This window comes from Sus scrofa, chromosome X (genome assembly GCF_000003025.6).
Source record: "Sus scrofa isolate TJ Tabasco breed Duroc chromosome X, Sscrofa11.1, whole genome shotgun sequence".
In the NCBI taxonomy this organism is placed as follows: domain Eukaryota; kingdom Metazoa; phylum Chordata; class Mammalia; order Artiodactyla; family Suidae; genus Sus; species Sus scrofa.
In genome coordinates, this window is record NC_010461.5 from 83,179,341 (window position 1) to 83,206,022 (window position 26,682).

Genomic DNA, 26,682 nt, shown 5'->3' on the forward strand with positions numbered 1-26,682 from the left:
CCCAACAGCCCACCTTTTTGCTTTTCTTTTCCTACCCTGTGCTGCACAGCAGAACCCCATGGTCCATCTATTTTACATACAGTGGTTTCTGTCTGCAGATCCCAAGCTCCTACTTTACCCCTCCCCCATCCCCTCCCCTTTGGTGACCTCTTTGGTTTGCTTTTGCTTGTGACCAATTCAGACTCCATCTCAACTCCACCCCCTCCCCCTGGCCCGCCCCCCACCCCCAGCCCCTGCTGGACGCTTATCCTGAACCCTGGCACCCATCTCTTCCCCTGCCTCCTGTGGGCACTCGCTGTTACACGGCCATTTGTCAGGGAGCAAAAGGCCCAGTGAGTCAGCATGGATCCTATGTTTTGGTCTTTCTCTTCACACAGCCTGGAAACTCAAGGACAAGCAGTGTCTCGGTTTTGCCCATCAAAGCACACACGTTTATTGATGATACATACCAACGCAGACTTGGTGGGTGAGGTTCAGTCAGTAGGGCACGTACAAGGGGAGGGGAATGTTCTGGGTGAGCAGAGTTTACCACCCATGGGCTCGGGAAGAAGAGAGTAAATGAACAAGAATTCACCCTAAGCAGCAGCAACCAATGCATTTTCAGCACAAGCTCCCATAGACGTCTGGCCTCCATCACTCGGTCCGGTCCGGCTTAGACGGGGAGACCAGCACAGGCAAGCCATCCCTTGTGAGGCTAGAGTACCCTGTTCTTTAACCACGGCTGGCAGCTGAAATGAGCCCTTTCCCCCAGGAAGAAGGCTGTAAGGGAGCAATTTACAACGCACACTGCCTGTGGACTGCACGACCAAGAGCTTCCTGCAAGCTCTGTGGGAACCCTGCCTGGCCAACAAGAGTGTGGTCCTGGATTCGGCAAGTGTGACTTTCACCCAGACATGTGGTGATCGGCTAAGGCTGGATCTTTAACAGCACCCACTGCAGAGTCTCTGAATGAGAACACAAGTGCGCGATCACCGATCGGATTTTGGTTTGGGGTGGATCAGTCCCATCCTGGTGGAGAGGGTCACTTAGGAGGCCAGGGTGTCCGGGAGAAGCTGTCTGTGCGTGTTCCTGATCGAGAGGGACAGGAAAGAGGGCAGCATTTGGGAACCCAGCCACTCCCCCACCAAGACTGGCTTTTCAGACAAACCCATCAAGGGTTTCAAAACCTGCCCCTCAGCACATTCACTTCCCCCAGATAGCAAAGGAAACTTCGAGTCTGAAATGGACTTGGCCAGCATGTTATTAATAACTGCCATGCTTACTAACACATGGAATCCGGCCTGCTGCAGGAATGAGTTGCAGCAGAGTGACACAGTCTCCCGACACACTTCATGGATGTACATCTTCATCTGGCCCTGATTTTCAACACTGGCGTTCCAAAGGTTATCTGCGGCCCAGAGAGCCTTCCCCTCCTCAATGGCAGAGTCAGGAATAGGGATTATGTTTCCAGCAAGGGAGAGGCTGGCCAGTTGACTACTGAGATCCCAGCTAAATGGAAAACCAGCATTCTTGGGCTGACCCAAGAACATTTCTCCCTGAATGAAAGGGCACTCGGAGAGGCCAAGAACACAACTGAAATTTTTAAAGCTTTGAGTACTCCAAGTATTTTTATGTTCATAGGGGAATGGGCGCTGCTTTATTGGGTGTGTTCGGTTGGCCTTGCCCCCACCTGAGGGCCTGTCCTCCGTGCCACCAGGGGCCCCAGGTTCAGTCCAATCTCCATCCTCACTCCAGGGCCAAGCCATAGTTGTGAAATCAAACCAAATCTCGGGCTCCTTCTCATCCAGCTCCTGCTCATCATCCCATTCCTCTTCTTCCTCGTCCAATTTCTCACTGTCATCTCTTCCTATGGTTAGTTTGTAAACGCAGTAGCAAGCACCAGCCCCAATCATCAGTCCTGCTGCCATCCAACCCACTTCCCGAGCCCGGCCCATGCTTAGGTCCCCCCTGGCTGGGGGCAGGACAGGAGAAGGCCTTGTTCCACCTGAATGAAGAGAGTACTTAAGGCCAGAATGAGTAGTGGTGGAGGGGAGATGTCTTCAGCCTATCCCAGGCTCCTGTAGCTCTCTTGTGATGAATCTAGGGGTGAAAAATAATATTAGGGCTTTGGCATCTGCCTGAATTTGTTCCTCACCAGACAGAAAGAGTGGAGTTTGAGTTCTGGTTGAGAGAGGTGGATTATTCAGCAACTATTTCTTTGTTCTTTTCTGTCATCCTCTGTCTTCCCTCAGGACCCACCATTTCTCTTCCAGGGCCTACAGACAAGTGTGGAAGGTGGGGCTGTGACAGCCAGGAGGGTGACAGGAGAGGCTAAACCCTAAGGTTGTCTCCTCCTCTGCCACACCACCACCCCCAAAGACTCATAGGCAGTTTCTTCCACCAACCTCTACCAAAGCCAGGTAAATTCCTTCTTCTTCTCTGTCTTCTGTGGTTAGTGCTCCTTCCAGTGACTGATGGACAGTCTGGCAGAAGGACACATGGATAGACATAGCCAGCTTTAAAGTACTGCAAGTGTAGTGGATGCATCAGCACTAAGAACCAGGTCCCAATACCTGCTTTTTCTGAATTTCTAGCCTTTGACTTTAAAACATTTCTCACACCCTCCCGACTTTGCTAACGCGGGCTTCTCCCCCCCCCCCGCCATCCGCCATTTCCCCAGCAAAGGCCGCCACACCCCTTTCCCTGCACAGAAATGGGAGTGGGTGTGGAGAAAGAAGGGGCCGGGAGAGGGCGACTCGACCCGGCCCGCACAGGTCTCAGCTCCTCCCCCACCCCGCCATCCCCCTACCCCCACCCCAACCCAGGAGCCAGCGCTCATCCCCCACTTCACACGACCTGCAAGTCCCAAGGCACTTTGCTCCTTCCTTCGCCGAGACTTTTCTGGGCGACCTACAGGCCAACAGATCTACAAACCTGCAGACAGACGGGGGACCGAGGGGACCGAGTGCTTGGTGGACGGAGCAGCGCTCTGGACACGAGTGCCCTGACTGTGGAACCTTTCTTTCCCTGGGGGGGGGGGCTCCTCTGTATCAGCCATTCACTCCCCTCACCCGCCACCCTAAGTCTGCCAGTTCCCTCTACTAAGATGGGCACGAGGAAGGGGGCGGCGGTATTTAGAAAGTAGGCGAGAAGGGGACCCAGCCCCCATTGGCCCGAACCTGGATCCGTGACGCTTTTGGCCCTCTTCCATTCCCATCTCCCTCCAAGCAGAGCCCACGCTCATACCGACCTGCACGGTCCCAAGCTACTTTCCTTCTTCCTTCACGCCTGCAGAGTAATAGGGGGCTGGTACCCAGACGGAGGCGACTAGCAATACTTCTGCTCTAGGCAGCTCTTGGTCACGTGACGCCCGCGTCACCAGTGAGCTCTGGCCCCCAATTTCCCCTCCCACAAGCAGTGCTGCAGGCGCCAGCCTGCCCCGTACCTCCCCCCATCGCACTGGGCCCTGTCACTCTTCTTTTGTAACAATACCAAAAACCAGAAGTGGTCGTGGCTCTCTGGTGTCCGAATTCGCTTTACTCCAATTGCAAGAAGGGGCAGCATTTTTTCTTGGGCCTATCATTCACTTATACTTCTTTTTTGGGGGAAATCTCTTATCCTTTCCTTGGCTCTGAAACTCCTGTCCCCCATTCCTTAATTTCTACCACTTCCCACATCAGTCTCTGCACCAAAATTAGGCAGAGGGGCAGGAAAAAAAGCTGAAGTAGGGGTGAGATTTTTGTTAATATTTTTAACGTGTTTATGTTCTATTTTGTTCCTCCTTTTTTATTGGCTCAAGCAACACTATTTTGCAATCAGAAAATACAAATATATATACACACACACATACATATAAAACATTTATAGGTAAGCATACATACATATATAACACAAGATTTCTTAGTTAATAGGGAGGCCTCATCGATTTAAGCTAATTTGGACCACATTGAAAATATTTTCTTCTGACTGAGCAGGAAACATCAGCTTTCAAACAGCATATTAAACTTTAAAAACATGTCCTTACAAAGCCAGTATGTTTTCCATGTGATTTATAAATTGACAGATGAAAAAAACCTACAGGGAAGTGGTCAGTGTTTTAATTGTGACCAGTTTAGATAGGTGAACTACTATTCATTTCTTCTTCCTGGCTGACCTCTCACATGATAGAGATCATCAGAGAAGACTGCTAGATGGGATGGCTTTCATTCTGGCGTCAAAAGACAGATTTATGCAGACCCCAACTCAGATGAACCTTACAAATTAGAAACATCATAGATTAGCTTGCTTTTCATCAAATGTCTTTAAAATCTATTTGGAAGTTTCAGGGTATAACCCATAAATCATCCAGAAATTAGAATTTCCTGTCTCCCATGGATCAGGACACTGCGAAATACCTCCACCATCTGCCATTCAAGCAGTGTATGCCCCCACCCCACTCCCAGCAAAAGCTAGTGGTCAGCATTTTCCAGTGGAAATAGTGGCGAGGGTCTGTTGGTGATTGAATCACTTTGAAACTCTTGAGATCCATGCCATTTTTCTCTCACCAAAAAACCCCAAAAAACAAAAACAAAAACAAAACACACCACAGTATAGGATCCCAAGCAGTCGCCAGGAGAAAGAGGCCTTTTCATTCCCTTTATTCTGTTATAATTCTGCTGCACCACCCAATCCAAGCCCCTCAGAATAATCCCAGAACTCAGGGACGAAGTATGCAGAAGTTAGTCCCCAGACTCCAGCGGGGAGTCATACTCTAAATATAGACCCTTCAGGCAGCCTCTTTCTTAGAAACGTTGAAATATGACACCCAAGCAGGAAGCTTCCTGGGTGAGGGGCCCCTGTGTGAGGGAGGCCCTTTCAGGAGGTGAGCCAGGAAGCTTGAGAGAGTGCTTTGCTGGTGAATATTCAGAAATCGAGAACACATCACAACTTTCCCATCTTCCTCAAACTTTATAGTCCAAACACACCAACGTTATACCCCATCTCTCTAAACCCCCTACCTCATTTGTTTTACCATCATCTCCTTACACCATTCTATTCATCACCCTTTATTTACCTCTCTGAGGCAAATGAATTCTATTTATGCAGGCTTATTAACAGAAATCGCAGATTCAACTGTCCATCATTCAATTTTGGGCTGCCAAGTATTTATATAAGTGGCTTCTGTTTATTTTGAAAAAAAAATACATATATATATTAGAAAGAACTAAGGAGTATGAGAAACTTAACAAAGGTGCTTTGGTGTCATAGATTTGGCTCTACAATAAGGGCTCATTTTCAGAACTTTTAGCCAGACTTCAAGGACAAAAGCTCCACTCTTACCTCTCTTCATTAGTAAACAATATCTCCCTCCCCTTAAGTATATTTTTCAGTTGTTCCAGTGTATAACCCCTGACCACCATCCTCCCAGGCTGTCAGACCTTTCCTGTTTGGATCCACTCCCTCTTGAAACTTCCAAATCCCATGGGAATGATAACCCTTTCAATTCTCTTACTTTATAAATTTTGATCCACAATTCCTACCAAGGAACCTGGGGACTAGCATTTAAAGTCTATTTTGCTCTCCATTATACACCCCATTTTTTAAAATTTAAGGGCATGCTGTTTGCCTGACATACTCTTTCAAACACGAAAAATGGAAAATCTTTAAGCACTTCTTCAGACCAGCCTTCAAAAGACAGTGAAGCCACCGCCCAAAGGAAACTTTTGACTTAAACCAGTATATGGTCACATGTGATGTATGATTTATAAAGTAGCTGAAAATGGAAAGGACCAGCAGGTTGTAACCCTAATGGAGTTATGGAGGGTGAGAAAAATACAGAAGATTGTTATTTTAAAAAGCTATATTACTTTTTGCATTATGTTATTTATTTTTGGATTGTGTATTAGTTAATTTTCTTTGATTACAAGCAACAGAAACCAAATCTGGTTAATGCAAACAATGATGGAATGTTGAAGATCAGCATCAGATTTGAGACATCTAGTGGGAGGAATTGATAGATGGGCTCTTCAGGATGCCATAATTCCACTGATTTTCAGTTTTCTATCTCCGTTTGAGGTTTAAATTTCAGTAAGAGAGTATGGAGTTGGTCTGTTTGGGTCACAATGCCCACCCTTTTGCTGGGGAAAATGACAGGGTATGTAAAATGTAAATGGCGATTCCTTTCTCTTCCCAGAGAGAAATGTATACTGTTTCAGATATTATTGTTGATTTGCAGGAGCCCTTCAACTACTTTGGATATGATGCTTTGTTCATCTGGGACTGAGGTGCTGGGGGGCCTATCTGCCACGGCATGCTTTAGTCGTAATTTTCTTTTCTTTCTTTCTTTTTTTTTTGGTTTTTTAGGCTCACACCTGCAGCATATGGAGGTTCCCAGGCTAGGGGTCTAATCAGAGCTGCAGCTGCCGGCCTACGCCACAGCCACAGCAACGCAGGATCCAAGATGCTTCTTCAACCCACACCACAGCTCACGGCAATGCTGGATCCTTAACCCACTGAGCAAGGCCAGGGATTGAACCCACAACCTCATGATTCCTAGTCGGATTCGTTTCTACTGCGCCACAATGGGAACTCCAGTTGTAATTTTTACATTAACTGAACACTAGAGAGGTACAGTTCTGAAATGGTGATGCACTAGGCTGTCTTGTAAGCCAAAGCTACTTGGCTTCCCTGATAGGATTCCACAAGGTTGCATCTAGAGTTCAGAGCCTTGTCCTCATCCCGTCATGATCAATACCTGATTTTGTCTGTACGCTGAGAGTGGATGCCTCTGTCAAGGAAAGACTCCCATTCACAGAGACATATCTAAATCTATATCTGAATGCCCCAGTGCATGGATTTCTGCATTTTCTCCCTGTAAGAAGGCCACAAGGGAAACTAAGTCTCACAAGGGAGTGACAACTGAAGAATTTATCCTGAAAAATACAACCGTCAAGGGTACTAGAGGTTTCTGTCAGTTTTATCAGCCCATTCACTCCCTGTTGGCAAGCTACTACTTGGGAAACCACAACCTCAGAAGGTGGCTTGGTGAGCCTGCAATCAGAGCAAGGGCATTGGTGCACTTTAAGAAGTGGCTTTTAGCTAAGAAACTTGAAGTACACTTACACATCATGGGGATGGCTCTGCCAAAGAAAGCTAATTTTTCCATTCATCTTGGCCAAGACTCGCTCTCCTCCAGACAGTGCTTGGGTGGGAACTATCAACACTTTCCTCTGACTCTGCTTTTCATATATCCCTATGCTTGAATAAGCCCCCTCGCTGCACATGATCTTTCTCTAAACACAGCATCATAGTTGATCTGGTTTCTGCTTACTAAATTTCAGTCATACCCTGTTCACCTTAAACTTATACAGTGCTGTATCTCAATTATTTCTCAATAAAACTCGAAGAAAAAATAAAATTCAGTCATAGTCAAGTGCTGTCTTCCAAAAGTTACATCAACTTGAACTTTCTTAGAGTTTTGCCTGTTCCCAAACTTCCTAATTTCTTGATTTATGCCCCTGTTGTCTGTGGATCTTAAAATTCATACTCAGATAATAACCTTATATCTGAACTATTAGGGCATATTTCACTGTAGACCTCATGTTCTGACATTATTTTATTATTTTGCCCACTCATAAAAAAATTCGATCATTGCTGACAGGTGAATCATTCATTAAACTGGTCGTTGAAAAGGTTTCACACTAATTCCTAGATACCGAGGTTGGCCAATTTTGTCTTAGTCTCACTGTTCCACTAACATCTATTCCATTTTAAAATGATATTCTCTATTTATGCCTGAGTGTATTTTATAATGTTCTTTGTATGCCACTCACTCTGTCGGTGTGCATGCCTGTATGATACACATCCACTATGTTGGTGCGATTTCCACTCAACATTTTCTGTGTCACTTGCTTCTGAGAGCTCCATGCCTCTTCCTTGCTAACTGATGCAAGTAAAAGTCTGTAGCTCTCCCGTTTTGAAGACTGGCCTAGTCTGCTGTATGTATTCTCAGACATACTGATTAGCTCATTCAGGATTATGTTATGTGCTAGGCCCCCAAAGACATTAAGATGGCTTTCTGTAACACTCCCCACAAGTGAGAAAGTGTGGTACATTTTGGAGGCCATCACCCAACACCACTCTCCAACTCCCACTCTTTTTTTTTCTGCAAATGAAAATAGCTTTACAGCAATTTTTTTTTTTCATAAAAAGAATGCAGGCTGCGGGTGGGAGAAGGGCAGAAGGGAAAGAACAAAAACGCATTAAGAAAGGAAAACACACACACACACTCACTCACTCCAGGGCTCCTTTTCAGATGGCTTTTTCATTTCAGATCTGGGACTGGATTTCAGAGGAAACCGTAGACATTTATAGCTGGGAGGCGGGGAGGTGGAAGGAGAGGTTGCTGTCCCAGGAGCCTAGGGAAGGAAGAGGCAGTTTTTCAAAAAGTACAAGTGGCCAGTAACCCCAGGGGGAGATGCTGTCCCTTTCTGGTAATGGGGGAAGGCAAACACAACTATAAGGAGATGGGATTGGCAACGAAGAAAGAGTAACAAGGCCTGGTGTGGGGGAGGGAATGGAGGGGGGCGGGCCCTCTTCTGCCGCACTGCTGGTGGGAGGGGAAATTGGGGACCCGAGTTGGTGGATGACGTAGCTCTCACGTGACCAAGAGCTGACGTGTGCAGAAGTCCTTCTTGTTCTGGTCGTTGTTCCCCGTCTGAGTACCAGCTCCCCACTGCCCTGAGGGTGAGCGGGCCGGTGGCAGAGGGAAGGAGGAGGAGAAGGAAATTGTCCCGGATCCCTGCAGGTCAGTGCCAGGGAGATTCCAGAAGGTGGGGGTGGCCGAGGGTGCAGGGCGCAGACCGTCGCGGGTCTTGGGGCGCCTCTGTTGTCTCTCCCACTCGCCGCCGGCTTTGCAAGACATCTGTCCCGCCCGCAGCCCATTTCGATGCTGCGAAATGGTGAGTAGGGGGATGTTTGGGGAGGAGCCCAGAGATCCGGAGGTGGGAACCTGGTGGGAACCGAGGCCGTAATCTGCAAAGGGAGCTGTGGCCTGGGTGTTGGCCCCCCAGTCCTTCAGGACAGTGCTGGCCGGGAAAAACTGCACTTAGCGAGGGGGGAGTGCAACGTGATGTGTCAGCAGAAGCCCCCAAGAGGGTAATGGGGGTGGGAAACCTTTGACAACCAGGCCTCCGAATTAGGAAAGAGTTTTCTGTTCTGGGGACTGGTCCGTCCACCAAGCACTCGGTAGCGTCTGTTTCCCGTCTTTCTGTGACTGTGTTTTCCTGACCATGGCTCTGTGTCTTGTGGGTCCGAGCCTCTCCCGGGTTGCCAGTCTTTCTGTAGGTTGCGGCACTACGGCAGGCTACAGAAGAGGAAGGAAATTAACCCCGATCGGTGAAGGTCGATTTGAGGGTAAGACCATCTGGGGACCCTAACAGGGCTGGTGATGGGGGTGGGTAGAAACCAGAGGTGGCAATGATCTAGGTTAGGTCTGAGTCTGAGTGTGTTTCTTACACTCTGGGGACTGTGTCGAAATGGCGTGCGTTGTGTGTGTGTGTGTGTGCGCGAGCGTGTGCGCGCCCGTGTGTCGCGGGGGTGGGGGAGAATGACAGAAGGGAAACCTATCAGATAGTTTGTTCATAATCCTCTTCTCTCAACAGCACTTAGTCCCCATGTTTTCGATCTGTCATCCTGCAGGTCTGCTGTAGCAGGTGGCACCAGTTGAAGCGAGGGAGGAAGTTTCCTCGGATCAGTAGAGGTCGGTGTGGGCGTGGGGGCTGCTTAGAATGGGGGAGGGGTTGGAAATCGCCCGTGGTTGGACAGGCTCACCCAATCCTACTTTATTTCCCTAACATCCCTCCCATTTCAGGCTAGGGAAGGGGCAGGCATGTGCATGTTTTGGATGGCATAGAGAAGTTTTCTAAAAAAAAAATATGACAACCTAGATGGTGAATCAGGAAAGCAACGAATGAACAGTCAATCCATTAAGCCTTTAGTTCTCACTGGCTCTGGTCTCTCTGCAGATCACAAGGGTTGTTGGGCGTGGCACACCTCCAGGGGAGGGAAGAAGGGGCAAACTGCTTGTCTGGAGGAGGTTAGTGCAAGGGTGCTACTCCCTGTGAACACCGATTTTGGGGTGGCTGAGGCCCCAGCAGAGACTGTGGGCTCTGTTGCCTTTATCTAGGCTTGGGGAGGGTGTGGACTGGGGAGGGTAGGAGGAGGGTGAAGTGAGAGGGCACAGTTTGTTAACAATCTACATTTCCTACCAAGAACTCATTTACTTGTCCCTCTGTGCAACTCCCTGCATGGGATAACACAGAGAGAAGAGAAACTCAAACCCCATTTCCTTCCTCCACCCCTAGGTCCACTTGTAGTGTCAGCTACTGTGGCCTTGAAGTGGGGCTGAAGACAAGACGATCACCCTCTGCAGGCCTGCACCCAGCCAGGCCTATAGCCATCCTCCCCCAGCCTGAGTGACTACTCTGTTCCTTGGTCCCTGATACTGTCAGGGACGATTGCATGGGCTACGCCAGGAAAGTAGGCTGGGTGACTGCGGGACTGGTGATTGGGGCTGGCGCCTGTTACTGCATTTACAGACTGACCAGGGGAAGAAAACAGAACAAGGAGAAAATGGCTGAGGGCGGGTCCGGGGACGTGGATGATGTTGGGGACTGTCCTGGGGCCAGGTACAATGACTGGTCAGACGATGATGATGACAACAGTGAGAACAAAGGTATAGTATGGTATCCACCTTGGGCCCGAATTGGGACTGAGGCTGGGACCAGAGCTAGGGCCAGAGCAAGGGCCAGGGCTACCCGGGCACGGAGGGCCGTCCAGAAAAGGGCTTCCCCCAATTCAGATGATACCGTTTTGTCCCCTCAGGAGCTACAAAAAGTTCTTTGCTTGGTTGAGATGTCTGAAAAGCCTTATATTCTTGAAGCAGCTTTAATTGCTCTGGGTAACAACGCTGCTTATGCGTTTAACAGAGATATTATTCGTGATCTGGGTGGTCTCCCAATTGTGGCAAAGATTCTCAATACTCGGGATCCCATAGTTAAGGAAAAGGCTTTAATTGTCCTAAATAACTTGAGTGTGAATGCTGAAAATCAGCGCCGGCTTAAGATATACATGAATCAAGTGTGTGATGACACAATCACTTCTCGCTTGAACTCATCTGTGCAGCTGGCGGGACTAAGATTGCTTACGAACATGACTGTTACTAATGAGTATCAGCACATGCTTGCTAATTCCATTTCAGACTTTTTTCGTTTATTTTCAGCGGGAAATGAAGAAACCAAATTTCAGGTTTTGAAACTCCTTTTGAATTTGGCTGAAAATCCAGCCATGACTAGAGAACTGCTTAGGGCCCAAGTACCATCTTCGCTGGGCTCCCTCTTTAATAAGAAGGAGAACAAAGAGGTGATTCTTAAGCTTCTAGTCATATTTGAGAACATAATTGACAATTTTAAATGGGAAGAAGATGAACCTACTCAGAATCAGTTCAGCGAAGGTTCACTTTTTTTCTTTTTAAAAGAATTTCAAGTGTGTGCTGATAAGATTCTGGGGATAGAAAGTCATCAGGATTTTTTGGTGAAAGTAAAAGTTGGAAAATTCATGGCCAAACTGGCTGAGCATATGTTCCCAAAGAGCCAGGAATAACTTCTTGATTTTGTAGTTTAGAAGCAACACACGTTGTAAACTGTTCCTTTTCTCCACCTTGTTTATATGGTAAAGGAATTCTTTCAGCTGCCAATTTTGAGTAATGAATATCATATTGTATCCTCAACACTGATATTTATCTGAGTTGGTCTTCAGGTCTAAGCTGGATGAGTGAATATCACTACTTGTTCTGAAAACACGTTTGTTGCTTTTTATCTTGCTGCCTAGATTGAAATATTTTTACTCTTTCTTCTGCATAAGTGACAGTGAACTAATTCATCATAAATAAGCTCCTTCCTGTCATTTGCATTGACTTCATTTGTGTATCATCAATAAAGTTGTGCATTAATGCTGAGAAAAAAAAAAGAAAGAAAGAAGGAAAGAAACCATCCTTGTCTTTCAGTTTATAATCTAGTTGGAGAGATAAGAAACATGCAAACAAAAAGATAACAGAATAACTCGAACATAGATACTCATTGTCAAATATGTGAGCTCAGAGCACAGAGGAAGCAAAGACTTCTGTGGGATACAGTAGTCAGTTACAGATTTTTGGAAAAAGTGGTCATTGAAAATGAATTCTCAGTGGGGTGGGTAGTTAGGGCATTCCATGTGATGGGAGTGAGGGGGGGACTGGTGTGAGAAAGGTATGGAGGTAGGAACTCTTCCTATGACAGTGAGGAGACTAGTCTGCTTAGTGTGGAAGTAAACAGATTTGGGAAGCCAGCTGCAGCCAGTTTGTGAACTCTTTCAATATTATCCCACTGAACACTGAGAGCCACTAAATAATTCTGACTAGGAAGGATAATTGTAATTCATATAAAAGTCCCTCTTTCATCTATTGTGCAATGTCCATGAGGGTGTGGCAAAATGGACCCTTTCAAAATGGACCTTACAGTGGCACAGGGTTTGTGAAGGGCCATTTGGCAATATATATCATAAGCCTTAAAATATGTAAACCCTTTGTCCTAAGGAAATAATTGAAACATTGGCCAAAGATTGTATTACAAGGCTGTAACTCTCAGAACTGTGTGAAAGAGTAAAAATTGGAAACAACCTAAATGTCTAGCACACTGGATTGGTTAATAAATTAAGGAATGTTCACACGGTCTAAGATAAACATGTTGATTAGAATTCATATTGCCAGGAAAAGATATTCATTATGAATTGTTAAGTGAGAAAGGTAGGTTAGATAGCAGTATTTATAGTATGATTCCATTTTTTTTTGAGAATATAAAACATGTTTAAGTAGATACTAAAAACTCTGGAATTACAGATATCCAGAGTAACAGTGGTTATCTTTGGGTGAAAGGATAGAGTGATTTTTACCTTTTTACTTTTTATTCATCTACATATTCTTATTTATGTAAAACCAATAATTATTTTTCAAAAATTTTTAAAAAAGAAAAGCATTGGGAATGAAGCAGTGATTGGTTGGAGCATGTACTGAGCCGAAAAAACAATTAAACAGGAGATGGGTTTAAGTTTTCTCTTTGAAATAATAGGTGAGTACTGAAGATGGCACTCATTGTGAGGACAGATGAAGAAATACATGCGGAATACTTAGAATGTTTTGGCACGTAGCATTTAATTAAGAAAAGTGAGTACGCTTAATTCCCTAGAATTCAGGACTGATCATTCTTTTGGTTGACCTTTGTTTTGCTGGGGGCGTTCTGCCACGTGTCAGCATCATTTAATAAATAATAACAACAATAAAGGTTAGCATTTATTAAGTTACTATGGTGTAGAGTTCTGTCATTCCTGCAAGGCAACTGTTAAAATAATTTCTCAAATAAATAGGGTTTCCTTATTTCTAAGGACTCAAAGTGTTTCATCAGACATGATCTTACCCGCTCTCACAACATATTCCTAGTTAGTTTGGGGATGTTATCCTGCTTTATACATGAGGCCAGGAAAGAGTAAAATCTCTGTTTTAGCCTCAGGCTTCCATATACTTTCTCTAATGTTGCCTATAGTAGACAAAAGGACCAAGGACTGCTTGCCTTAAAGTTGTTGGGTATGGTGACCCTATTGAATTATGCACATGTGGGGATTCATTTAACATCAGTTTTAGGGGTGGAATGAGGTCAAGGGAACTAAAATTTTTCTTGCAAAAAAGATTTGGGAGGGGAAGACTAATCCATTTAAAATAAATTGAGTTTGAGGTACCTATGTCACATCCAGATGGAGACAGAATATTGTCATTTGAATTTATTGATCTGGCACTCAGAGAAGACTAGGCTGCAGATACAGATTTGGGGGTTACCAGAGGATGAGTGATCATTGAGGGCATGGATGTGGATGTGATCCCCATAGAGAAGGTACAGAGTATAAGAGTGGACGGCTGCAGAAAGAACTAGGTAAGGGACTAAGACAGGTGGAGAGAGAATCATAGAATTGCAACTGTGTATACCTTTCCAGACCTGAATCTTCAGAGCCTGATTTAAAATTTTTCTCTATTTCTCCTAAAAGTTATTCACTAGGGATAATTGAGAAAATAGAAACAATTAAACCAAACTTGTCTCCTGACCCATATCTCTATCTTGAACATCTAAAAAATGTTAAGATCAAGTCATGTTGAACTTGGGGTGCTGAGAAACTTTTCTTCATGGGCTGAAAAATGAGGTTAACTTAGGTAGTGAAAAGCCATGATGAGGCAGGGGCACAGGCCTGACTCTCATCCCTTTCTCCCTTCCCATTCTTCTTCCCTCTCCCTCCCTCACACCTCTATCTTTACTTCCTCCTTCTGAAAGACCATTGGCACTAGTCTCTTTGTGTGTCTGTGTCTTTTGGGGGTGACTGTTTGATCCCCATGACACCAGGTCACGCACCAGTGGGCATTTACTATAGAATGATAATTGTTGCTTTGGTTATCTGGTGACCCTGGGCGTGCAGGATGCTAGGATTTTTTGGACCTTGGTGGAACAGAGACTGAGAAGGCACTAGTCGTAGCATGGCACAGCCCTATGGTCACCGCAGGTAGTTTTGATGTCCCACACCTGGTATCATTTGGAACCGAGTCACCTGGACTTTGGGTTGGGAAGTGCTATGTGAGACAGATGTGTGACCGCCTGGTCCAGGCAGACCACAGGGCCAGCCCAGCCACATGCGGATGTCCCGATGCTTTCCCATCGGAGGTTGCCCCTCTCCATCATCTTGACAAGGGCATAGTTCTAGGATTGTGGCCGTGATGATGGCAGCTCCTGGGGGCAGGGAGGAGGCCATGCATGTCCTCTCTTTAGAGAGGATGGCAGCTTCTGGGAAACTGAGGGAATCAGAAACTCAGAGGATATCCTGCTATTTTGGTTTTTCTCTCATCTAATGGTTTTAGGAATTTAAGTGGGCCTATCCCAGTCAAATGTGTTCAGAGGTGACTTTACAGAGATGGAGTTTAGTTCTCTTATAAATCATCACCCAAAGCATGCTATTTCAAGGCTCAGGAAACTGGTTTTCTATTTTTAAAGTTGTATGTCACTTGCCTTGTTTCAAACAGATTCTAAGTGTAGCAAATTGATGTGGTTGAGGCAAATTTTGTGTTTGTACCTCTGTTTGGTTAATTTCTCTGCTAAATTCTCTTGGGAATGGTTTTACCGAGAATGATAATGACTATTTTCAGTGCTATCTTTTTACGTTCATTTTATATCACATCCCAGGCTGAAGGTTTTTTTCTGATTTCTCTGTTTACCAACTATGGCTCTTTTCTTGCCTTTAAACCAGAACTATCATGCTGCCATCTGAGGTGCAGAAGCCTCGCATAATGGTTCCTGGTGTGCCCTGCTCTGAGGTGTGGTATCAAGCAGGATAACACATGTTTACTTTCAGAGATGTGTATCTCCATGCTTGACCCTCTCCGTTGGGTCTTTCTGGGGCCTTGTGTTAAGGGCTTGGGCAATGCTGGGTTTGGGGATAGGCCTGAGAAAAGGGATCAGGGAAGGGGCAGGAGAGAAGCCTTATTGGAGGGGTCACTTTATTCTGACAGGTTCATGCCAATGGAATTCAATCCACCACTGACAGTGGGCTAAGGGCAACTCTGCGCCTGTTGACCATTCACATTTTAAAAAGTGAAAGAGTAAGTGTGATACAAGCATTTTTGTTTGGGCTCCAATGAGCCTTCTGTTTATTGAGCATTTCTAAGTTTGCACATGGACATAGCATGTTATTAAATGGGGTGGAATTTCTTTTTAAAAATAAAAAAAGAACGACAATCTATGTTCTTATAAGAAATGTAATTACCGAATAGGCCAGGTTCTTAGTGTTCACTGCTCAGAACATTCTGTCCCTAAGATCAATGTACTTCACAAAGCAAATTATTATCAGAACGTTGTTTATTTAGCGCTCAGGGAATCAGGGCAAGTTGACTTAGCTAGATTTTAGTACTGTCAAAGTAGGAGAACCTGATGCATCTGTGTCTGCTAAGAGGATTGACTTGTAGTTGAAATCAAACACTTGTATTCAAGAGCTAGAGCATGTTTCTCCCAGAACACAATTACCTATTTTGTCTGCCTAGATGCTCTTTGCCAGAGGTGGATCATCAGTTGATGGTTGTTCTATGATTGTTAGGATGTTGTCAGTTAGCTCTCATACAGAGTTTGAGAAATTTTACTTTTACAGCAGAAGAAAACTGTAGTATTTGCAATGTATTTGCTCCTAGATGCTGGTTAGTATCTCCTTTTTTTGGATTTTTTTGGATGGGTAATCATAACTTGTTATTGATTTTTTGAAAACCCAGCAAAAGAAATTGTCACCTCTTTAGTTCTCCCCCCCATTTCTATTTCAATCTTCTGTTCACTTAAATGTGGTTTAAAAATAATCTTGCTAATTTTTGTGGCTTTCTTTCAATGTTATAATGAACACATTGACACAATAGAATGGATCAATAAAAGAAAACTTAATTTTTACCTTCTTCCATCATAGAAAATGAGTTAAATGGATTTTCTTTTTGACATTAGAAAAGGTGGAATCTAGGCAAGATGAAATAAAACAAACAATATTTAAAGTATTTTATAAATCTTAAACTCATGCAAATTGACTTGGGGAATGATTCGTTATAATCACTTATTATTTATCATCATCAATCATCACCTCTTGTTAACACTGGCCTATGCAGTCTATAGCCAAAAGTTGGAAGTATTAAATTGCACCATTTATGAAAATTCAATAAATTCTGGTTGATCTGGTTGATTTTCTTCTGATAGAAAGTTTACACATTTATGTTATGATTGTCATAACTTGTGAATGTCTCTAAATATATGCCACATATATATAATCACACTTGTTTAGGTGGAAATAGCTATTACTGGGGAAATATTAAGTTATTAGTAACACCCTGGGATTGTTTTTCAGCTATATTTTTTTTTGTCTTTTTGTCTTTTTAGGGCTGTGCCCACAGCATATGGAGGTTCCCAGGCTAGGGGTCTAATCAGAGCTACAGCTGCTGGCCTACACCACAGCCACAGCAATGCCAGAATCAAGCTGTGACTTCGACCTACACCACAGCTCATGGCAACACCAGATCCTTAACCCACTGAGCGAGGCCAGGGATAGAAGCCACAACCTCATGGTTCCTAGTCAGATTCGTTTCCACTGTGCTGCGACGGGAACTGCTGTTTTTCAGCTATTTTTAAACTATCGATAAAGGTCCTAGATGTATTTCTTTTAACATAGAAAGAAGAAAAATCTGGGGAAGAAGGCCATATTATAGCCCCTACATTGGTGGACAGGATTATGCATCTAGCTGGGCATTTGAGTACCACTCAGACAGATTTGGGAGTTAACAGCATTCAGAGAGGTTATTTTTCATAATGAATTCTATTTTAATCTTCTTTATTGTATTTTCTTAAACTATAGAAATTCTTCATACCTCTTAACAACTAAAACAGAAGAAATATAAATTAAAACATAAAACTGCCGTCTTCTCACCATTTTTATAGTTATTTACTATTAACACATACTATGCATATTTAAACATAAATGATACACATATTCATATTTTTATGAGAAAATAAGCTCACAGTTCATATATTCTGTTCTTCAACTTTTATTTCACTTAAATACATCATGTGTATATTTCCATACATTTCCTACCACATTTAACATTGTTCATTGGTGTCTTTTTCTGAAGATGGTTTATGTATTTAAGTAGTCATATCATTCAACATTTCCCTTTATGGCTTCTAGGTTTTGGGTCATGCTAAGGCAAGCTTTCCCCACACCAAAATTTTGAAGTAATTTTAAATATTTTCCTCAAACTTTTAAAAATAGCTGTGTGTGTGTGTGTGTGTGTGTGTGTGTGTGTGTGTTTAATCCTTCTTGTATATAATTTGGTGTGTGGTATGAAATTGAGATGTAATTTTACTTCTTTTTCCCAGTCCCAGACATTGAATACGCCATCCTTTTCTCCACTTTTTGGCAGAAGTTTTTATACATTATTAGTCATAGGTTACTTACTAAATGCTATTCTTTTCTATAAGTGGAAACATTATTGCTCTTTTTGCTATCTTTGAGGTATGATGCACTGAGGACTGTTGGTGAAATCCTGTATCACAAACCCTGTTTTATTAAAGATGGAATGAATAGTATTAGATTGTGATGCTAGTAATTCATTATTTATGGGTCTATTATGAAGAAATTTAAAACATCAAAGGGATAAAAACAGTACACTATGGGCTGTGAAAATGCCACAGTTTGTAAAATGTAGTCTAGCAAGTGACTTACACGACCGTGACAACACTTCACACCAAGCAGTCTCAGTGTTGCTTCATGTTGTCCTGGGACACATGACAATGAATGAGCTAATTGGCATATATCAGAATTTGAAAATCTGCTAGTTAATTCAGTCTTCTAAGCAGAAGAGTTATTACATATTGTGCCTTAGAACCAAAGAATAAGAAACTGATCTTTTTGAAACATGGAATGAACTTTAAGATCTATAGGGCTTGAGCACTATGAATTAAGACATTTTGGTGGACACATAAGATAAAGTAATATTGTTATCAAAAAACTGGGAAAGATGCAGATTAAAATTTATAAAAGACATGGGTACAAATAGAGAAAATAATATAATGAGAAGTCTGAAATAAAATCAGTGATACATTTGGTTGAAGTAGCAATTGAAAACATTCTGTGGCTGAGTTTGATAGAGATTACTTTCACTAATGTGTGTTTTTTTAAGCAAAAGAAACAAGAAAATAATGTTAGCAGATGGTCTCTACAGTTCAATACTTCCTAAAAACTTGTTAAAATAGAGGAAGGCTATTGATTTTTTGTGTTTATCTTTGCCTCACCTCCTTTCCTATTTTGCTTATTGACTGTGATTTTTAAATAGTCCTTTGTGTTTTAGACAAATACAATCATATAAATTGTAAATAGAAAATAATTTTAACTCTTCCCAATTTTACACTAATTATGTTATTTTATTGCAGTAACTTTAATCACCAAAAATACTATTGAATAAAAAATGGAGGAGTTCCCGTCATGGCTCAGTGGTTAACGAATCCGACTAGGAACCGACTAGGAGGTTGCAGATTTGATCCCTGGCCTCGTTCAGTGGGTTAAGGATCTGGTGTTGCCGTGAGTTGTGGTGTAGGTTGTAGACGTGGCTTGGATCCCACGTTGCTGTGGCTGTGGTGTAGGCCGGTGGCTGTGGCTCTGATTAGACCCCTAGCCTGGGAACCTCCATGTGCCGCAGGAGCAGCCCTAGAAAAGACAAAAAAAAAAAAAAAAAAAAGTGGAGATTGTGGTTGTTGATAAAAAGCACTTTTTTTTTTTTTCTTTTTAGGGCTGCACCCGAGGCATATGGAGGTTCCCAGCCTAGGGGTCCAATCAGAGCTACAGCCGCTGGCCTACACCACAGCCACAGCAATGCCAGATCCGAGCTGCGTCTGCGACCCACATCACAGCTCACGGCAACACAAGATCCTTAACCTACTGAGCAAGGCCAGGGATTGAACTTACAACCTTATGGTTCCTAGTTAGATTCATTTCCACTGCACCATGACAGGAACTCTGGTAAAAAGCATTTTCAATATTTGTTATTACCTTCTATTCTTGTTGATACCCATTAGGAGTAACTGCTAATTTTTTTCTAATGGCTTTTCAGTATATATTGATAGAAATTTATTTTTCCCTCTAATTTTTTTTTTGTCTTTTTGCAAATAGGGCCGCTCCAGCGGCATATGGAGGTTCCCAGGCTAGGGGTCGAATCGGAGCTGTAGCCACCGGCCTACGCCAGAGCCACAGCAACGCGGGATCCGAGCCGCGTCTGCAACCTACACCACAGCTCACGGCAACGCCGGATCGTTAACCCACTGAGCAAGGGCAGGGACCGGACCCGCAACCTCATGGTTCCTAGTCGGATTCGTTAACCACTGCGCCACGATGGGAACTCCCCCTCTAATTTTTTATGAAATGAATTATATGACAGAATTCTTGGAGTACCCGCTATGGCAAAGTAGGTTAAGAGTCTTCATGATAGTGGGAGAAAAAAGGAATGTATACATGTATGTGTAACTGGATCACCATGCTGTACAGTAGAAAAAAAAAATTGTATTCGGGAAATAACAATAAAAAAAGAATCTGACTGCAGTGGCTCAGGTCACTGCTAAGTTGCGGGTTTGATCTCCCAGGGGTACAGTGTGTTAAAGGACCTGGCATTGCCACAGCTGTGGCTCAGATTCAATCCCTGGCCTGGGAACTCCATATACTGCAGGTGCAGCCATTAAAAAAAGAAAAGAATTCTTGATTTTGGCCATTTTTGCTTTTGTGGATCAATCTCTACTAGGTCATAATATACAGTGTATACTGTACAAAACTTCTGGGTTCTATTTGTTTATAAGTTTTATGGTTTGTCAATATTTTGATTTTTACATTTATTATTAGTATTTGTTTATAGTCATCTTTTATGTACTAACTTTAGTCAGGTTTGCTAGCTTTGTAAAATTCATTAGTGAACTTTCAATTTTTTTCTCTTTTCTGGTAAAATTTAAATAATATTGATATCATTTTTTTAAAAGTTAGGTAGAACTGAATTGCAAAGCCATTTTTTTTTTTTTTTTTTTTTTTTTTTTTGCCTTTTTGCTATTTCTTTGGGCTGCTCCCGCAGCATATGGAGGTTCCCAGGCTAGGGGTCTAATCGGAGCTGTAGCCACCGGCCTACGCCAGAGCCACAGCAACGCGAGATCCGAGCCGAGTCTGCAACCTACGCCACAGCTCACGGCAACGCTGGATCGTTAACCCACTGAGCAAGCGCCGGGACCGAACCCGCAACCTCATGGTTCCTAGTCGGATTCGTTAACCACTGCGCCACGACGGGAACTCCTGCAAAGCCATTTGATCCTGGTTCCCTTCATAAATATATATACACTTTTGTTTTTCTTCTGTTATTACATAGTTGTACTCATGAAGAGTATGTTTATTTTACTGGTCTTTTCAAAGAACTAGCCTTTTATTTATGAATTCTACAATGCCTTTTTCTGGTCATTATTTTTAACTTTGCTAATTTCTTCTATCTTTGGATTTGTTCTGTTGTACTTTTCTAGTTTTTGAAGAAGAGGGATTATTTCTTTTATTTACGGTCTTCTTGGATAATAATGGTAATTAAGACTATTTATTTTCTCTAAGTATACCTTTAGTCATGCGCCATAAACTTTGATGTGATATATTCTTCTTTTCTTTGCTTTCCTTATAGCTTGCAGTTTTATTTTTAATTTCCTCTTTGATCCAGGGGTTATTTTGGAGAACAGTGCTATATTATCAGGCAGTTACATTTAATGATGATCTTTTATTATTTATTTATAATTTTATTTTGTTAAGATGTGACTATAAATTCTCTCCTTTTTAGATTGTATTTCCTTTCCTATTTAATCTGAGTTTTTAAGCTTGGAAATCATGTTTTCCAATCCCAGAAATTATTTTTCTGCTTTAATTGTATTCCTTTCAGTGCTGTTATTACTTATTTTGCTGAAGATTATATCTGACTCCTTAAACAGATCTATTTCAATGGGCGATAAGTTTTGAAGTGCACATACAGTGAATATGAATAGTCATCTATGTAAACAATACAAGGGACTGGAGAAATTTCGAGAATAGAAAACTCCAAGGAAGGTCTTCTGGGAGATATCCCTTGGAGGTAGGACTTGGATTTGATTGAAATAAATTTTATGATTCTGCATTTATTCTTCACTACATGTGCGTTTTCTTCAAACGTTGTTTCTTAGACATACCTAGTGATGCTTACCTAAGTGGTAGATTAAAGATTTCTCAGAAAGATTCTTTAGACTGCTACCCATAATTCATTTGTTTTCTCACTTTGTCTCCCCTACTTCTTCCAGATAAGTATTTCATAACACAGTATTGCAGCTACCATTATTGTATTGTATTGTGTTGTATGTTGATTACTTTAGTTGCAGCTTAAAAGAGCTGTGCTCAGAATTTAGTGCCCAAGAGAAAACAGAGTGCAAACAAATAAGCTGTGTAGAGACTGTGGCTTAACTAACAGCTGATACCATTTCTCAGTGGGCTTATCCTACTTATGTCTCTGAAGGAAACCTCTGAATTGTCAGAATGAAAAAAATATATATACAATAATTTACTAAGGATTGGGATGATGGACACCAAAAACTATTGAATATTTCCATTTACTCTCTAATTGGAATCCTGGAAAGAGTGCAATTTCCTACTTTCCTTGAAGATGGTTTCCTATTTATTCTTAAAATAGAGGTTTAATATTGCACTGGAGATGACAAATATATACATATTTATATAATGCATATATGATAGAATACTATGTTTTAGATATAAACTTATATTCTTTTTTTTTTCTCCCACAATATTTCTCACTTTTCTTTTTCCCCTATTCTTTTCTTCAGGAAAGGTTTATGAAAGGACTTTGTGATTTCCCAAAGCCCAAACACATGAGAGTATCATGCTAGGTATATTTGATGCTCTATACTAAGATGTGTCTAGTTATGGTTTTATTTGTATTCTATCTACTCAAAAGTCAATATGTTTAATGTGAGGATTAATGTCTTGCTTCAGTTGAAAATTCTGTGCCATAATCTATTCAAATATTCCCTTTTACTTTTTCTCTTTAGTCTTTATTTATTAGGACTTCTTCCATTCATATTTTGTACCTTTTTGTGTGTGTGCTGCATTCTGGAGGATTTTCCTTGAGATCTATTTTTGAGTATCTTAATTATCTCTTTGCTTTTGAGATTACCTCTGCTAGGGCCATACAAGTTGAACCAGTTGCAGATTAATTTTTATGTTAGTTTATGTCCCTGTGGTTCTCTAACATGTAGGAACTCTGAATTCAACCCCACACTTACGGGTGGAGCAGACCTGGCTTCTGATTGCTCCCGGGGTCTTTTTACCCACTCATAACCTCATGTAAATGACAAGCTTTCTTGTTATATATCTTTGCTGTAAGAAAAAGTTTAGTCCTCATTTTATGTAGTGGTAGTGCTTCTATGGGATCTGGATTTAGACAGGAGCTCAGTACCAGCTTTCCGTCTTCCACTGCCTAGAGGCATTGCCTCCTGTTGCCATGTGGGATTAAAACCCTATTACTCAGTCCTTAAAGCCAATATCCATCTATCTGTCTTTATCTCCTGCTTACTATTGTTCGTTCTTTCTTTGTTTCTCGGGGATTTCCATTTCATGATTATGAGCTTGACTATACCACTACTTTTAGAGGGGTTGCATATTTTATCATTTCTGTGAGTTTTAAGTGATTTTTAAGTAGAAGGGGTCAGTTCCAAGTCAGTTCAGTCTGCCATTGACTTGGAGATTCCTCAGATATGTTTGTTGGGTTGTGTAGGTGACTTATATTTTTTAAAAGACATCTGGGCGGGGGACGGCTGATTTATATTTCTTCCAGTTAGATAAAATAGGGTCTTACCAAGCTTTCTATATCTCACCATGGCAATGGAGAGGAATAGCAGAGAAAGTCTTGATTATTCAAGGAAGACACAGAAGCAAATAGAGAGCCATCATGTCTGAAGGGGCCTCAGGGAGGGAATGAAAATGGGGATTTGTGTAGAACAGTTCTAGAACCACGTGGACTCCTTCCTTGCAACAACTCTAAGGCACTGTATAAGCATCCTTGAACTTAGACACACCATGGAAAAAACAGTAGATTTTGAACTGGTAATGTTTCAGTCACTCCATGGAATGAGAAGACAAAAATGGAAATTATGAGAATTGCTGTGGAAAATAAAAGTTGGATGCCTTACACACTTGCGTTTGTGGATTGAGATTTATTCCAATTACACTTAAATACATACATATATACACACATACCTATTTCTATGCGGATAGTAAACCAGCTAGAAGGATACACCACAGTGAATTAGAAAGGTATTCTGTAACAGTAAGGGTACAGACATTTATATAGTCTTTGCCTAGTTAACTACACTTTTCCTTATTTTAGCCCAAATTTCACTTCCTTGAGGAATTTTTTTATGTCCCCTTTTTGCCCCCTCAGAATGTCTTGATCTTCTGCTATATACTCCTATATATCTGTGTCCTGTTATTTCTTAGCACTTACATGAAATTTTAATTTTACATGCACTTGTGTGATTATTTGATTAATGTATATCCCCTACTAGTCTGTGAGTTTCATAAATGCAAAGACTTCATCTGTTTTTCTCACCATTGTATTCTTAGCACCTTGTATAGGTACTCAATAAAGACATTAAATGGATAAATGAATACATTTCTGCATTGTTTGTACTGTTTGACTATTCATTGCATTAACTGATTATATTAATTTCATTATTAAAATAAAGATTTTGTTATTTAGAATAAATATAAACATAGATCTTCTGGGCCAGTGATTACTTGAGGGTCATGCTTTCTATTAAGAATGTGTTGGTAATTACAGCTTCTTTCTCCTGAAAAATCTACATACACCCTCCCTTTACTCCTAATACACAACGTTATATATGCTTTAGGTATTTATAGGCTTGGACAAAGAACACCTGGCCCAAGTTTATCAGTATGGTCAGCAGGTGAGAGTTCCTTGGACACAAGCCTAAGCCTGGCTGAGGGGCCACCTGGAAGGAGGTGGACTGGCAGTCAGCAATCCTGCCTCAGGAGTTTGAGGATGAGAGACGTGTTAGACTACACTCCTAAGTCTAGGTGGGAGGTCGTAGACATGGTCCAAGGAGGCTTCTACTTAGGTGGAGAACAAGCGGATCTGGGGGGCTCTTCCCTCGGCAATCACTTCTCCAGGCTACATAGAAATCCTAAGCTGCAGGGGTTTAGGAGGGAGGGATCCCATTCTGGTTCCCATTGGTGGGAACAGTGCTGCCATATATGTTGGGGCTGGGTCATCTCTATGGAAATTTGGGAGAGAGATAGAAGGGGCCAAAGGCATTTACTCAGATTACCACCTTCATCACTTGTTCAAGTATATTTTTGAAGTGTACAATAAGAGTCAGGTGCAAAGAATGAGAGGCTGTGGAATATGAAAAAGGGTTGGGAGACAATACCTTACGCCCATCTTGACAAGACAGGGACAGACCATCTTTGCAACCCTCACACTCTCAGCTGCCTCAGCCTCACAGCTCTTCCCTTTGCCCAGAGTTGAATCTCATTGTTTAGAAGGATTCAGTCTAAAAACTCATCAAATACCTTAAGCACATTTACAACACTTCTTATGTAGAATAACAATTGTACAATTGTAAAACTTAATTGTATTAATGCACTTGCCTGAAGTGAGGCCTCTTTCTTAAGCTGGAAATATTTCTTATGATAAATTTTTTCCTTGAATTGATTCCTTATTAATTTTTCACTGAAAATAACTTCTTTGCCTTTTTTTCTGATGGTAAAAATGATTGCATGCTGATGCTTATTTTTAAAGGCAGCAATTGTACTGGAAAATATGAGGAAGTAAGTACAAACCTCATGTTTATTCTCTGCCCCTATTACAGACCTCCTGTCCATTCTCTAACCCCAATTCCCCCCACCCCTGCCATTTTGGTAGATGGATATGGTTGCAGGGGAAATGGAAGACATTACAGCCCTGGGGGATTGAAGGTGGAGGGAGGGGTCCTAAAGATCAGGCTAGCCTTGTGAGAGATATCAGTGGGACTGAAATCATTTGGAAACTAATACCCAGAGCCAGGAAAAGCAGTCACTGAGACTAGCATCCTGGATGATTAATATCTTTTAATAATGTTTTATAATTACTTCCACAAAGCTCTTGCCTATTGTGGCAGAAGCTGTTAGTGCTCCCCAATATTCATGCTATCTTCTTCCTCCTAGGTATCTAGCTAGACAACAATGGTAAGTGTCCCTTTTGATTGAGTGCAGTCATAAGACATATTCTTGGCCAATGAATTGTGGCAGAGGTGATGTAAGTCACCTCCAGATTTTCCCTCATAAAGCATCTCCATGGTTGATCTGTGCTTTCTCTTTTCCCATTCACCAGTTGAATAGATATGCAGCAGAACCTCCCCGCTGACTTGGAACATTAACTTGAGACTCTTTTGAGTGAGAAATAATATACTTTTTTGTTTTTAAAGTCATTCTATTTTTGGGTTTTTTATTACAACACTTTTAGCCTTTTATGCTACTACAACATTGATTGATCGACTTCTTCCCTTTCCTTCCTTTTTTTCTTTGGACCTAAGATGATAAAGATTATACTAATCATATACCATCCTTCATATCATGCTATCTGCTTTGGTCTAATCAAAACCTCTTCCTCTTTTCTTTATTCATTTATTACTTTGTTTCCTAATATCAATTCCTCAATTCTATCAATATCAATTCCATCTTCCACCAACAGGCAACATCACTAATTATTAGAGAAATGCAAATCAAAACTACCATAAGGTACCACCTCACAACAGCCTCACAACAGTTGGAGTGGCTAATAAGTCTAAAAATGGACAAAGATCATTTAGTGAGTACTAGCTGCCCCTACTATTTCATTGTGATGAAAGAAATATGTAAGAGAGAAATAGATAAATGTAAAATCTTAGAGACAGACTTAAGTAAATATGGAAACTTAATTTACTACAAAATTTGTCCTTTCCTACTTTCCTGTCTGCCTTAGCATTT

At 42.0% G+C, this 26,682-nt stretch overlaps 2 protein-coding genes across 12 annotated transcripts; one reads left to right on the forward strand and one right to left on the reverse strand.

Annotated features, from left to right (window-relative positions):
• On the reverse strand, positions 401 to 3,371 carry LOC100520992 (protein ARMCX6). 8 transcript variants are annotated; one of them, XM_005657855.3, is made up of 4 exons: positions 3,230 to 3,363; positions 2,836 to 2,913; positions 2,385 to 2,462; positions 401 to 2,079 (listed from the first exon to the last, which is right to left on the reverse strand). In XM_005657855.3, the coding sequence occupies exon 4, from the start codon at positions 1,932 to 1,934 to the stop codon at positions 1,026 to 1,028; it is 909 nt and encodes a 302-aa protein (XP_005657912.1). In that variant the 5' UTR covers positions 1,935 to 2,079; positions 2,385 to 2,462; positions 2,836 to 2,913; positions 3,230 to 3,363; the 3' UTR covers positions 401 to 1,025. The 8 variants fall into 8 exon arrangements, 7 of the variants coding, with proteins under 7 accessions (XP_005657912.1, XP_013846416.1, XP_005657911.1 ...); XM_013990962.2 differs by having other exon boundaries at positions 2,385 to 2,505; XM_005657854.3 differs by having other exon boundaries at positions 2,836 to 3,006; positions 3,230 to 3,354.
• On the forward strand, positions 8,599 to 13,353 carry ARMCX3 (armadillo repeat containing, X-linked 3). Of its 4 annotated transcripts, none has more exons than XM_003135251.4 (5): positions 8,607 to 8,764; positions 9,293 to 9,372; positions 9,658 to 9,718; positions 9,984 to 10,054; positions 10,323 to 13,353. In XM_003135251.4, exon 5 carries the CDS (start codon positions 10,480 to 10,482, stop codon positions 11,617 to 11,619), a length of 1,140 nt encoding a protein of 379 aa, XP_003135299.1. In that variant the 5' UTR covers positions 8,607 to 8,764; positions 9,293 to 9,372; positions 9,658 to 9,718; positions 9,984 to 10,054; positions 10,323 to 10,479; the 3' UTR covers positions 11,620 to 13,353. The 4 variants fall into 4 exon arrangements, with proteins under 4 accessions (XP_003135300.1, XP_003135299.1, XP_005657914.1 ...); XM_005657857.3 differs by having other exon boundaries at positions 8,612 to 8,918; XM_003135252.4 differs by lacking the exon at positions 9,984 to 10,054 and having other exon boundaries at positions 8,599 to 8,764.